At 50.5% G+C, this 14,860-nt stretch overlaps 1 protein-coding gene across 10 annotated transcripts in view; it reads right to left on the reverse strand.

Annotated features, from left to right (window-relative positions):
- Positions 1-9,213: 9,213 nt before the first annotated feature.
- The window catches only part of NCAM1 (neural cell adhesion molecule 1), a 305,945-nt gene continuing 300,298 nt past the window's right edge, over positions 9,214-14,860 (reverse strand). For 5 of the 10 annotated variants that reach the window (XM_081155114.1, XM_081155122.1, XM_081155121.1 and 2 more), the window contains 2 exons: positions 13,852-14,664; positions 9,214-12,399 (listed from right to left, as the gene is read on the reverse strand). In XM_081155114.1, coding sequence (XP_081011240.1) covers positions 12,279-12,399; positions 13,852-14,664 — 934 coding nt within the window. In that variant the 3' untranslated portion in view covers positions 9,214-12,278. The remainder of the gene's footprint in view (positions 12,400-13,851; positions 14,665-14,860) is intronic. The other 5 variants (XM_081155115.1, XM_081155117.1, XM_081155116.1 and 2 more) reach the window with 1 other exon arrangement.

Here is a 14,860-nt window from a genome sequence, read left to right on the forward strand (position 1 = left end):
AGTGAGAATAGAGCTTCTTTTTGCCAGTAGTTTCAATAAAAGTCCTGGGAGTTGAAGGGGAAACCTCCCTCTGCCTGTCATCCAACTGAGGTGCTGCTGAGAGAAGGAAGGAAAGCGGATGCCAGCTGAGCAAACACGTGTTCCTTACGGCTTTGATGAGAGGGTCAAGAGACGGTATTTTTAAAGTTTCTGGCACATAGCAAGCCCTCAATGAATGACAGTCACTATGGCAATAATGAATATTGTCATGTAATTGTTATTACTGCATGAACGCATTTTGCACACGGTGGGTACCCAGCCAGTGTCGGCTGTCATTATCTCCTTCAGAGCTCAGCAGACGAGGCCACCCCAAGTCGTGAACCAAGACGAGGAACACTCATTTCCCAGGCCCTGGGGGCCCGCGGCTGTCTGGGCAGCGGGTGGGAGGGAACACGGGGCCCCCCTGTGGTTCTCATCATAGCCACTCAGTGGCGGGCTTAGCCCACCCTGCACCCTTCCCAGTCAGGTCCTAGTCCCACTAGCCTGCTCACTAGGCTTTCCCAGGAGCCCTGGGGCCCCCACCCCTCCTCAAGTCTCCTGCCCCAGAGTGTCCTTATGCTGGGGATGGGGACCGCATGTGAGGAGATGTATTGGAAGAACTTCAGTGATGTGTAGGGCTGCAGGGTGGGGGCAGGGAGGCTTTGGAGGGTCAGAGGCATCTGGCCCGGGAGTTTGCAGGACTGGCAAAAGGCTGGGTGTGTATCTGGTGAACAGCCTGGGCAAGGGACCCCAGTGGACATTTGTCACGTTCTGGCTGCCTGGCATTTGTCGAACATTGGAGGAAGTTCCAGCTCTGAGTCCTACCTCCCCAAAGTGGAAGCCTGAGAACTCCACTCCCCAGGCATAGATGAGACCCAAGCCGGAGAAGTTCTGCCCAGAACCCATTTTTCAGGCAAAGATAGTGGCCGAGGCATTGGCTTTCTTTTGGAGGCCGGTGGGGTCAGTGTGGTAACAGTTGGAAGGTCACATACGTGCTATGGCCCACACGTGGCATTGCTGGGGCACAGTGGGCAGTAGTGGCTCTCTCATCAGGCCAGTTCTGCGGGACTGTTTATGGGCATTGCTGATGGAAGCTTGGCCTTAAGCCTTGTTCTCCAGCCTCTCACGATTGTGTGAATTACCCAAAATCCAGTTAGGAAATCCTGTTTTGCCTTAATCAACCAGAATTAGCTTCAGTTGCTCACTAAGAACCCTAACTAATGTAAGTGCCAACGCTGACTTATCGCATGCCATGTCCTGGGCCTCTTTTAAGTTTCACACCATTCTACGAAGTAGAAATTCTCATGTTATAGATGGGACAAACATACTCAGAGAGGTCAAGTGCTATGTGCATGGTCACAAAGCTTAGACATGCCAGAGTCCAATGCAAGACATGCAGCCCTCTCTGGAGTCTGTGATCTTTCCAATGTGCTGGGCTCTACGCACTAGGAGAGGGACATTATCTGTCACATTTGTCACTGTACCCCCATTACCCAACATAGTGCCTGACACATAGTAGGTGCTCAATAAATATTTGACCTGAATAAATATGAACAAGTGAGTAAATGAAAATGCCACAGTCTTTGGTTTTTGGGGTGTGGTTGGACTTAGAGCATCTCCAGGGTGGGGCGAGTTCTGGTGAAATGGCGTGTGAGATTGACTTTGGCACGTCTCACCTCTGTCCTTAGACCCCAGCACCCTAGGTTGTACTTTCCGCCCTGCCTGAGGAGTCGCCTCCCAGCCTCCCCTGGAAGACCCGACTGTCTGCTCTTGGGGCTGCTCTGGGACAGCAGTGTTCCCTCGTGTGTGAAGCCGGTTTCCCCATACTGTTGGTCTACGTGAACCCTCAGGACTACTACGTATTCAGCCCACCTTCTTCTCTGAAGATAACCGTGGTGATGTGCGAAGGCAGCCACTCGAAGTCTCCTGGACTCTGCCCCAGTGCCCAACGCCCTGCTCCCAGGTTTCTTCCCCGAGCGAAACGTGCACACGAGCTCCCATGCTCCTCTCAGACGTGGCTTTGAGTTCCTTCACCTGCTCGTGGCTCTGCCCTGGAAGCCCCTTCCTCTTGGGTATGACACAGACCATGATGTGGTCTGCCCAGGGCAAGGCGGAGGGGTGGTCCACAGGCTCCTTGCTGTGAACACCTTAGGACTGGGTTCAAATTCTGGCTCTGCTTCTTACCCGCTGTGACTTTGGATAAGTTATGACACTGCCCTGTGCCTCAATTTCCTCTCTTATAAAATGGGGTTAATAGTATCCACCTCAGAGACTTATTACCAGGACTAACAGTAAGTATTTCAGTGCTTAGAAGGGCGTCTGACATAGTGCAATAAGAACAGAAAGGAAAAACCATCCATGTCAGTATCGCAAGTATTTTTGAATGTCTACACTGCACCACTTCTCGTACTGAGTTTAGAGCCAGTTTAAAACCCACCCTCTTTTTCTTTCTCTTTCTTTTTTTAAAAATGTGCCCTGCTGCTGAGAGCCAGCACCAGCAGCAGGCGCTCATTTGTTGGGTTTTCCAAGTGAATGCAGGAGTTTACATCGGTCCTGGCATTACATCCTCGCAGGGATCCCGGCCTCACACGGCTGGACTTGTTTAGGATGCTAACTCCATTTTCCAGTGTGTGTGGTGGACTGTGTGACCCTGGGGAAGTGTCTTGCTGACGTCCAGACGCTAAGCTGCATCTGCAGAACTCCCTGCCTGTCCCCTGGAACTGAGGGGCCTCCTGAAGGAGCGTTTCCTCAGCCCTTAGCTGGCCGGGCTGGGCAAGATGCCCCCTGCCACGCGCTGCCAGTGTTTTGCACACACTGTCGGGACCACCTACAGTGGAATCCGCTGCCCCAGGTCTGCAGCCTCAGTGTCTGTGGGGCTGGGAACCAGGAATGTGCAGTTTAAACAAGTGTCTCAGGAGACTGAGAAGCCTGGTGTAGGGGACGATGGAGGAGCTTGGCCAGTGTGGCTGAGGACTGGCGCTGCTGCTGACTTCCCAGCCAGGGCCTCACGGTGCCACGGTGGCTGCCTGTGAGCGACCTTCTACTTGTCTTAAAGGACCCTCCGTCTTTCCTCGTGGACAGGGAGTGTGGGAGGACTTGAAGTCTGGACCCCTGGGCTCCAAAGTGTGGCTCCCTTGGAAAGATTCATCCCGTCAGCTGGAGGAATCTTCCCAACTTTGCTCTTATGCTCAGAGTAATGTGAGATGGGCTTAGAGAGGTCCTTAGAGGTCTCATTAGCCACATTGTGGGTGGGACCTAAACTTAATGGAAATTACATTTCTACCACCCCACGAAATGGCAAATTGAAGAAAAAATTACATTCAATATTAGAAAAAAATCTTCACTTCATATATACTCTAGTGCCTTACCCACCACATAAGCTTATCAGTAGAGAAAGGCTCTGAGTTCTTGGTACAAATGCTCCTTCGTGTTGGTAGGTTGCTGCTTAAATGCCACCTCTTCGGGGAGCACACCCCGATTACTCCATGTAAAATAGAAGTTCCTCCTCCATGAGCCGCTGGCCCCCTTGCCTCTCTGCATGTTTCTTACGGCATTTACCATTGTGGACTTATTATATACCTTTCATGTTTCTTACAGCATTTATCATCACAATGTTATGTACCTTATATGTTTCTTACAGCACATATCATCATAGACTTATTCTATACTTTTATTTAGAGTGTGAGCTCCATGAAAGTGGGGCCTTTTTCCCCAGCACCTAGAAAAGTCTCTGGCCTTGACAGGTGCTCACTGACTGTTTGTTGAATGGCTATTGAACAGATGAAAGATCCAATGAAAGCAGAAGAGAAAGGTCAGGGCCAGGGAAAGGGGAGATGCTGCTTCTAATGTGCAGAAGCGAAGAGCAAAGCAGGGTATGGACGCAGGTGGGTTTGGAGATCTAGGCTTGGCGTCGAGGGTGTTCTCTAGAAGAAGGAAGCAAGCGAGAGCACTCACGAGCTGAGAGGAAAGGGGTGGCTGAGGGAGGGGTTAGTTTGGTGAGAGGGAAGACACTTTTGTAGAGGAGTTGGTGAGAAATAGTAGGAATGTCAGGCAGTGTTAGCGTCAGAGCCTAGTCAAGAGTGACTTTAATGATCTCTTGGCACGAACATGCCTGGTTATGTGGTTTGTCCAAAACCGCACCCAGCTGTGAACGAAGAGATGGCAGACGGATGACTTTCCAGGGCTTAGGGTTTCACAGGACAGATGCAAAGTGAGAACGTCAGGCAAGGAAGCTTTTAATATTGGAGAGTCAGCGAGTGGCGTGCTGGACCAGGGAGTCGAAGCTCGATGTGTAGACAGGTGAAGGGAGGGTGTGGTACGTAGGAAAAACCTGGGAGTCAATAAGCAGAGGCCTCAGTAAGAACAAAGGACTGATACCGCGGGAGGAGCTGAGCGAGAGCACTGGGTGGTCAGAGTGCTGGGGAGGGAATCTGAAGATCTGACTCAGGCTCAGCAGCTGGGGTGGTGATCCGGTCTGCAGGCTGTCAAGGCCGAGGTGGCCTAACTGGAGACAAGACGCCAAGCTGAGGGACCTGTGCTTCGCAGGGGTTTCCTACATAAAGCACTGAAGTCACCCAGGGTGATAGAGCTTAGGAGAGGGGAGGACCATGAACTGAAAGCCAAGGTCTTCACAAGTGAGCGGCACAGCCAGGGGTCTGCACTCGACAGGGCGGCCTGGAATCGAAGGAGTCGGATGTTCTTCATCTCGTCCCGTGCAGGCCGGTTCCTCCCCGTGTTCCTAGTGCCAGAAAAGGGTCGGCCAGCTTTTTCCTTGATGTAGAGCTGCCTGCGAATTTTTTCCTGTCCCCTAGTCACTTTCCTTTTGGTTCACATTCATTTCCTTGGTGACCTCACCAAGTGCCGGGAGTTCAGACACAAGCTCCATGCTGGCAGCTCCTACGTGTCTCCAGATTGGACCTCTTGAAGCTCAGCCTGCTCAGAATCTTCACATGTATGTCTGGTTGTCCAGGTCCAAACTCTGCAACCTCCCCATCGGCTCCCCACCACACTCCTTTTAGGGAGTAAATGGCAGCTCCGTTGTTTCAGTTGTTCAGGCCCCAACTCTGGAAGACGTCCTTGCTGTCCCTCTCAAACCCACACCCAGGCCTTTATCCACTCTTGCTGGCTTTTCCTTCGGTAGAGAGCTGGAATCTGGCCATTGCCCCTGCACTGGAACCAGTCTGCCCCAAGCACACCACCCCCTCCCCTCTGCACCACCACCACCCGAAGGGTCTCCTTACTGCCTCTCTTGCCCTCCTGTGGTCTGTTCTCCAACCAGCAGCCAGAGGCTTCTGGGCCACAGGGTTCAGGCAGGAGGCTGCCACGTGGGCCGAGGAGATGGTGTAAGGGCCTTATTTACCCTTCTTCTTGGGTGCAGGTTGTTGGTGTGGCCACTTCTTGCTGCAGTTGACAGCGTGGGATGCAGGCGGGCAGCACTTGTTGCAGTTGTGCTTCCGGGCGAGCTGGTGCAGGGAAGGCTCGATGGTGCCACTCTGCAGACCAGGCACCAAGTGCAGCGTGGACTCTGTCTGGACATTGTAGGCAGAGAGCGCAGGCCTCCCCCAGCTATTTGAGGGACCAAATCAGACACTGCTGGTCAGGTGGGATGCCCTCCCTGTCTTGGATTCTAGCTTTGCATTCTCAGTGGTGTCACTGGACTCGACCTTGAGGGTGATGGTCTTGCCAATCAGGGTCTCACAAAGATCCGCATCTCTGGGTCTGCTGGGGAGGCTGCTCGGCCGCCTCCTTGAAAACAAAGAGGGCCAGAGTGGTCATTTTTAAAATCAAGTCGTCATGTCAGGTTTCTGCTCAAAGTTTTCCTTTGGTCTCCATCTAACTTGAAGAAAAGGCCAAAAGTCTAATGACAGTCCACAGCCCACCTGTGATCTAGCTCATGGATGCCTCTGACTCATCTCCAGCCTCTTATGCCTCCACCCACCTCTTCCTTGCTCTCTGCTCCAGCCACACCGCCTCCCTGCTCTTCCTTAAATACTAAGAGTCCCCACCTCAGGACCTTTACACTTGCTGTTCTTTATGCCTGAGATATCTTCACTCAGACATTTGCATGGTTCAGTCCCTCACTTTTTTGAGATCACTACTCTAATGTCACCTTTTCTGAGAGGAGTATCTGACCTCCCACTCACCTGGATTTGCTGTTATCCAGAGCCTTCTTGCTCCCTGATTTAGCCACGACAGGCTAAATAATGCTGCGGTAACGGATCCTGAGATGCAGTGGCTTATAACATGAAGGGTTATCCAGTGCTATACTGAGCCAGCTTTGCTGGCTCGAGAGAGCCAGTCGTTAAATTTCCAGGAAATATGTGAGCCACTCGTGAGGCATAGTCATTATAAAAAGTTAAATTAAATGAACTTACCACGAAAATGATATTCAAAATGAAGACAACAAATACTCAAAATGTATCACTTGTTTTACTGCATTTTACTATTTATGTATATTAGTCTGTTATTACTACATATTACGGTTATCTCTGTGCTTGAGGTTATTTATATCTCTTTCATCTGTGTGGTGGAAAATACTATATAATGATGGGCTGCTGGGCCTCTCGACCTAACTTCCCTTCCAGTGACACATTGAAATCAGCCATCCTAACAATATTTATATACTTCTGAAATCAGTAAATGCTACCAATCAGGGTTTGATTTTTATTTGTTTTTTTTTGTTTTTTGGTGTGTGTCTAGACTTAAGAAAGCCATAGGGAAGAGATTTATGATGCAGATTAAACTGAAAAACGTGCCACGACTGCAGCCATTACACGGTGAAAGAGTGAGGCATATTCCAGTGTTCAGAATCTTCCATCTGACTTGGCAGAGGTCGCTCACACCATTGTGAGGTCTTCATTGTTTCACTTTCATCTTACTAGCTAACATAAATGAATATATTAGCAACATTTATGTTGGAACTGAACTCATTTATCAGTTGCCACCATGGGTTAATTATGAATGCAAGACTTCAGCAAAAATGAACCAAAGTATTCTGTGAATTTCAACTGGATATATGGAGTCTCAATATAGAGTACTGTATATTTTATTTGCAAATTACATTCTTTATATCAATGAAGTTTATAATAAATACATGCACATACACATATGCACCCCCCACTTCTACATATATACATTCCCCCTTCTGTTCCCCCCTGGAGAGCTGGTTGTTAAAGTTACCAGACCACCAGTGGGTTTATCCCACACGCACCCTCGGGTCCATCATGAGTCACCTGTCCACATCGCTCACTGTGGGCCCAGGTGATGGCACTTCCACCACCTGCTGCTTTGCTGATTGCTGTGTCAGGGAAGGGGGCCATATAGTAAGATACACTGGCTGTCACAGGCTCTCCTAGAAGTGAAATGCACTACGCTGCTCATGTTCCGTTGACCACAGCAAGCCACATGGTCATGCACACCCACTCCCTTGAAGTGATCAAAGAAGTATAATCCTACCATGTGGCCAGAAAGAGAAAGAGGACAACTGGGGTACTTACTGGTGAACAGGCCTAATGACCATCACAACAAAGCATTTATGTGCTTTTTATCTGCCCCACCCCCACACTGGAATGAATGATTCATGAGAGTGAGCTGTGTTGTTTGCTGCTATATCCCGAGCACCTTGGAGATGCTCAATAAATACTGAGTGATTCTGAGAGACTGGCCTGAAGGCAGAAGGCTCTGGAAGCAAGCCTTTATGGATTAATAAAGACAGTTATCATTGTATGATTTCCCCAAATCTTGATAAGCATTGTGTTTTTATCACCTCCCTCCCCCCATGTAGCTGGAAATTTGTGGCACAGAAAATCACATAGATGCATATGGCTCTGTGCCATTAGAAAATGTCCTGCCTTCAGCAAAAGGGCCAGTCCTGGAAGGATGCAGACACCACCACAGGGAAGGCTCCACTACCCAGGCCACGAATAGGTAAGGCACATAGGACACAAAAGGAGGTGACACTCAATTGTATGAGCTTGTCAAAAGGGGAAACTGAGTCTCGGGGAGATTAAGGAACTCTTCCAAGGTCAAGGAAGTGGCAGAGCCAGGATTTGCATGAAATCTTTTTGAATTTGACATTGTTGGGGGCAGAGATGTTGATCATGTTCTGTTGACCATGACTGTGAAAGCGGGGAGGGTGCCTAATAGGAACAGGACCATAGTTGCTTAATGATTATTCACCTTACTAACTGTAGATAAGAAATTTTCTTATCTACAGTTAGATAAGAAAAACAGCTGTAAAAAGATGAGACACCTTGGGGCCTGGATGGGTCCATTGCTCAGAAAAGAAAATGCATTTGGAGAACAGACAAAGGACAGGATGCACTTTGACTTGGTTGCTGTACCCGGAGCCTGACCCCCCCAGAAGTTTGCCTCAGGAATGCTGATCATTCTCAGGTCCCAGGAACTGGCAGAACTGGGTTTTAACACCATTGAGAATTAACTACCTTGTTATCAGACTTCGAGATCCTGTAAGTAGACAGGAACCACAGACCCTGCAGCCATCTCCCACCCCCTCCGACTTTCCCCTTGCACGCAGCCTTTCTTCCTTCTCCCTTTATAATCAGCCGGCTAGTAAGGGGAGAGCAGAGCAGATTTTTATGTGGACAAATCCCTCTGCTCTCCCATTTTGTTGGCTATATTGGAATAAATGCTCATATATGATTCAACGTTGTCTCTGCTTAATTGGCTGAAGTAGCGACAGGCAACCTGGACCCACAGTGTCTGGTTTCAATATCTGGTCCTTCTAAGCAAGGACTCCTCTATCAACCTGAGAGGAAAATCAAAAACCATTATTCAGGCAACATGAACTCCAGACACTGGGTTTAACTGACCTTGTTCACAGGTGTTAAAAAAACTTCCCATGCCCTGGCTGGTGTGGCTCAGTGGTTAGAGTGTCAGCCCAAACACCAAAGGGTCTCAGGTTTGATTCCCGGTCAAAGGCAATTACCTGGGTTGCAGGTTCGATCCCCAGCCCTGGTTGGGGCATGTGTGGGAGGCAACCAATTGATGTGTATCTCTCGCATCGATGTCTCTCTCTCTTTCTCTAAAAATCAATGGAAAAAAATACCCTCAAGTGAGGATTAAAAAAAAAAAAGGAAAATCAACTAAAACCAAAAAATACTGCCTGCTCTTCCACACTTGATCACAGACAGACTCTCACTGAATCAAAATAAATCCCAGTTTGACCACGACAGCTGTTGTTTTCTTTCAGTTTTTATTGAACACAAGTATTCTGACAGAATGCAAAGTCAAAATTCTCAGTTAGTACTCAGTATTTACACCAGTGAGAATGGAAACAAAGGTGGTCTCGATGTTTCACTTGGTAAAAAGTTTATAACAAGAGAGAAGGCCCCCGAAGTTGGGAATGCTGGGTAGGGATGTTAATGGAGGTCTGAAAACTGCCATCCAGACAGACAGCCAGCCGAGAGTGAAAACCTGGGACTGGGAAGGCTCCATACAAAAGTGTGAAAACAGAGTTCCCCTTCCAAAGCTGCCTGTGTCCACTGTGGCCCCCCAGGGTGCGGGGCCCGGGCGTGGCGCGTGAGTGCCCCCAGCAGAACTTGGCCATGCCGGCAGCTATGTGAATACATATGTATGGCACATACACATATAGACACATAGACATTGGAAACGAGCAGAAATGATCCCCTCTTCAAAAAATTAAAAAAGAAACACTATAAGCTTTTATCTCTTAACATAAAAGATAGAACATCTTGAAAATAAAGTGACTCCCTCTTTGACTTTAGAGAAAGCATCGCTCTGTTTTATTTTATTATTTTAAGGAAAGGAAAGCTCACGCATGCAGAGACAAATCTAGGTATATTGGGAGAGAGGCTGACCGAACGGTGGGCGGGGTGTGGGGTTCCAGCTGATGGCGGAGCCAGGGGTCTGGGCAGAGGAGGGCGGCCAGCTGTCCTGGGCCAGGTTATCGAAGGGTTGCCTCTATCTTTCTCTTCCTAATCGTTAGAACAAACATCAGTTTGCCTTACCACACCCGCTTGGAGGGAAATGCGGTCTCCATGAGGTATAGTGTGGGCTTGGCCTAGGTGGTCAAAGCCATGAAGATCACACGATGCAGAACTGATCCCACGGACAACCTGGCGACAGAAGAGCCCACCAGCCCGCCAGACCCTGCCGTCGGACACCCAGTAGCTCGGTTCTGCTATGTGCTCTAAGAGCTATCTTCAAGGTACTGTTCCCACGGGCCTGTGCATTGAACTGTGGGTTTGTGCAGGCCCTGAAGTCAAAGGGGCCAGAGCGCTGTGGACTGGGATCCTCCATTTCCATCCCCAGGAGATGAGAAAATGCAAAACAACCCCACATTGAGCAAATGACAAGACCATTATTTTTCACAGTTTGAAATGATAACCTAGCACATCGCCACTGATCAGACTGCAGAAGTGTCAGAACCTGGGGAGGGAGGCCCACAGCACGGCTCAGGGGCTCAGGGGCTCAGGGCGGTCTCGCCACCCTCGCCTCCTGCTGTTCATACCTCCGGAAAGGAGCACATGCTGAGTCCTGATTTCTGTTTACTCAGCGTCATCTTCATCATCAGAATCATTTTTATTCATTTTCTTTGTTTAAAGGCTTCAATTCCTTTTAAGAGTAATTGTTGTTTCCTGAATATTTTTTCTGAACTATCTGCTATACCTTCCACAACCAAACTATGTTGAAGTTTTATTTCAATACTATGACAAAAACACGTTTCACACTAAAATATTCACGCATCCACAGTGCACAAGCTTGCAGTTCTACAGTAGAATGAGAAAAAAAAAAGCAAAATTTCTATACAAAGGGCTGGCTTTTCCCTTCTCCCCCCTCCCATCCCCCTTAAAGTTTCTGTATTTCCCCCCCACTTTGTTTCCAATCCAGGAAAGTTGTGTTATGACTCCAGACAGCAGGTTGGGTTTTTTTCTTTTGTTTCTACAAACGCTGCCTAAGTGAACAGAAGGCCGATGTTACTTTACTTCAACAGATTTCCAAAAAAGACACTAATTCCCTGAAGCACACATGCTCTTCCGCTCAAATCTAGATTCTGGGCTCAAAAGGAAATTGTATGTATATATTTTATTTGGCTTTCTACAAAAAGGGGATGTTTGGGGTAAAAACGTGTGTTCACCAAGACCAGCCCCAACTATGCAACCTTCTCTGCTTCATTCAACAAAGCCTAAGGAACCTTTCAAGAGGAAGGGCCGGAAGCCGGGAGCAGATCCCTTTTCACAGATACAGGCAGGTGGTGGCTACTCAGGAAGTGGGCTAACCCCCTGGGAAACAGAAAAAAAGAGCCGAGAACCAAGAAGCAAAACCAGTCCGGAAAGAGATGGATTTTCACCTGAGTGGGACGCAGGCAAAAATTTCAACTGAGGATAGGGGGAGCGCCACTGTAAACAATCATATTGTGTGAAGCTGTCTGTGCTAAAGCAAGCCTGTGATGATCCTACCCGCCCCGAGGCAGTATTTGGAACTTAAAAAAGAAAAAAAAAAAAAAGGGCAGCCATTTCACATGGACATTTAAACGCAATCGAAGTTAAACATTTGTCAACCTGTAAACACTGGAAAGCAAAGTTGGCAGAAAGGGGGGGAAAAAGCACAAAAAAAGGAAAGAAAAAAGAAGTCTGAATACTGCGAATTGAGATCTAGCCCCAGAAGCTGCAATGTGGCATTCTTCCTGCAAAAACAAGTCTACGTGGGAACTGAAGTCAGCTCGAAGGGGTGACACACTTTGCATACTGAACAAATACAAAGTGAACAGAAATTATAACTTACTTATGAGGTTTTACAGAGTTCAAACTCGACTGAAAGTATAAAAATAAACTTGGACTTTGTTCATTCGGTTAGTCTGTGCCTGGAAGTGTTTTTCTGAAACTGGTCTGTGCCAATTGGGCAACGCCAAGTGCGGTCTTCCTGAACCTAGATTTTTTTTTCTGAGCTTCCTAGATTCTTAATTTGGGGTCCTTTTGTTTGATTTTTAAATGGTTTCAGGGAACGGAGTGTCCTAGTTTGGCTGTGGGGTTAACCTTTTTGTCTCGTTTTCTTACAAGTGAGTGCGCAACAAAGGAACCCTTTCTATAAACCTACAAAAAGGCGATCCCGTTTATCTGTTTAGTTATTTTAAAGGCAAAAGACACTAGAGGAATGAAATATGTGCGCGCGCGCGTGTGTGTGTGTGTGTGCGTGTGCCTGTGTGTGATATTGGAAATGCTCTGGTGAAGCTGTTGTGTCACTTTTAATTTTGATCTTTGCTCGTCTCTCGTCACCCATCATGCTTTGCTCTCGTTCTCCTTTGTCTGTGTGGCATCGTTGGGGACCGTCTTGACTTCGGCTGGCGCTGGCTTCGTTTCTGTCTCCTGGCTCTCCGGCTTTGCTTCTACAGGGCCCTTCCTGCAGAGAACCGGGAAAACAGCACTGAGACCACGGTCTGGAGTGACTCACCCTTCAGCCAGCCCCTCAGGAGGGCACCAGCTAGAGCAGTGGCCTCCAACCTTGGCTGCCCATCGGCATCACCTGCAGCTGGGGTCGCACCCAGAACTGGCCTGGACATGGTGCTGGGGTCGCACCCAGAACTGGCCTGGATCTGGTGACCTTTAAAAGTGTCCAAGTGATTCCAAAGTGCAGCCCAAGTTGAGAGCCACTAAACCAGAGGAATGAGACCTCTCCCGTTCCAGCTCTAACCTGACGGGGCCGGGTCCTTACCTGGGTGGTGATGGGGAGAGCAGATGCAGCTTTCCTTACCCTGACGGCTGCAGTAGCAGCAGCTCAGCTTGGTATCAAGGAGCTGGGCTGGGCTGGGCTCCCCGGTACTGTTTCCAGGGGGCCCTTCTGCAAACCACCTGCTCTTGCTTGTCCCCACGGCAACCCACTCCACCCCCCCTTCGCAGCGCTCGGTATTTCATGGCGGCGCCTCTGTGGCTTGCCTGGGCAGGGTGAGAAATGCTCTTTGTTCCCGGGGCAGCTTTCCTGGGAGTCTGGTGGGAGGCTAGAGTGAGCTGTCATGCTACAGGGGAAGCTGAGCGGGGTCGAGTGGGCAGGGCTGTCGGAGTCTTTTTCCTCCCTTCCTGAGATCCAGGGCTCCTGGTGAGGGTCCCCTGCAGCTGTTGGTGGCAGTGACACAGCTCCCCTGGCACCAGCCTCAGGAGCCCCTGTGGAAACTTAGGTCTGACTCTGCCTCGGTCAGTTCAGCAGCTGAGTCTGGTCTAAGGACACACTGGGCAGGCTCAGGCCCCAGCCCTAGATGGTGCCACTGCATTTTGGCATCATATTGAAAAAAACCTGTGAGCTTAAGGACCCTCCCGTGAACGTCAAGGCCAATGGTCAGTTGGCACTTGGGAGCTCTGAGCCTCCCAGCCCATCGAGGGCAGGAAAAGCAAGAATAGGCGGTGGCGAGGGTGGGGTGGGCATCTGCGTGCAGGGGCCTCTGGACTGCATACCCTGCCCCCAGCCCCGCCTCTCTGCGTCCTGTACAGCAGTGCTGTTCTGTGGGGACACAGCCCGCACTGCATAGCAGGCCAACGGCCTGTGGGCCGCGGAGTGGCCAACAAGCGCGCCTCGGTCTCCTTAGCTCGCTTCCCAAATTATGCTCCTCAGTGGCCTGACTGCAAGGGTTCCCCAGGGATAAAACATAATTAATGCTGCCTAATTAGTGAGCAGGAGGCTGTATGCCGGGGCCTGCTGTGTGTCCCCGATCTCTCTGCCTTATCCCAGCCCTTTGGTCGACAGTTGCCTCAGAGAAGCCCTGGATTAGGCTGAGGACACATCTAACAGGGACACAGCACAGCACAGACGCACACCACCACGGGACACAACCCGACGACAGCAGACAAAGAGAGGCCGTACTCGGTCTTCGCTGGTGCAGGCGAGACAGAGCTGTCTGCAGTGGAAGGAGCAAGCTCAGGGGCTTGTCCACTGGCCCCAGCGGCGGGAGCAGGAGAGCCCAGGGCTGCAAAAACATCCTTTGCAAGGTCAATATCTGGGGTCTTGAAGTTCCCTTCGTCCATTTTAAAGTCCTCGCCCTGGGCAGGGTTTGTGGCGCTGACGGAGGCAGCCTCGCTCTTCAGGCTAGTGAGGGCCGCGGCTGCCTCGCTCTGGCTCTCCACGGGGCCCGGCTGGGTAGGCTCGGGGTCCGGGCCTTTGGTGCTGGGAGCCTCCTGCTTGACCTGGGGGGCTTCTGTGGCTGGGACAGCTGCTGCTAGGGGACTGGCTGCCCCGGCCGAGGTGGGGGCTGGAGCAGGGGCTGCCTTGCTCACCGGGGGGGCCTTGGAGGCCTCCCCCACACTGGCAGGGGCGCTCGGGCTGAGCACGGCCCCCTGGTTAGCCAGGACACTAGAAGACAAATTGCTGGCGGCGGGGGCTGAGGTTGGGGTGTCGCTCAGGTCAACGAGGGGGGCCACCTTGGGGGCTGAAGCTGGGGGTGGGGAGGAGGTGACGACACCTGGCCCCTTGGAAGGGGTGGCCTGGCCGGCGGGCACAGAGTTTGAGTCGGGCGTGGCCGTGGCTGGGGGGGCAATACTGGAGGTCAGGGTGGTGGTTTCACTGGTGGGGCTGTTCTGAGCAGTGGCAAAGGTTTCGGTGATAGTGTCAGAGTTAGCGGTGACGGTGGTGACAGAAGGCAGCATGTCCTCGACAGTGGCTGTGGTGTCAGCAGGCAGCCTGCGGGGAGGACAGGAAGTAGAAGAGAATAGACAATGAAGCTGAGACGAGACAGAGAAGCGGGGAGAAGGGCTGACGCCCAGGAGGGGGCCGTGGGCAAGGCATGCGGTGATGCACAGGTACGGACACAGGCCCACAGAGATATGAGCACGCGAGAGGAGGCACACGCCCAGGCGGGCAGAAGAGGAGACAGGAC

The sequence above is a fragment of the Miniopterus schreibersii genome (genome assembly GCF_964146895.1).
Source record: "Miniopterus schreibersii genome assembly, chromosome: 12".
Taxonomy (NCBI): Eukaryota; Metazoa; Chordata; class Mammalia; order Chiroptera; family Miniopteridae; genus Miniopterus; species Miniopterus schreibersii.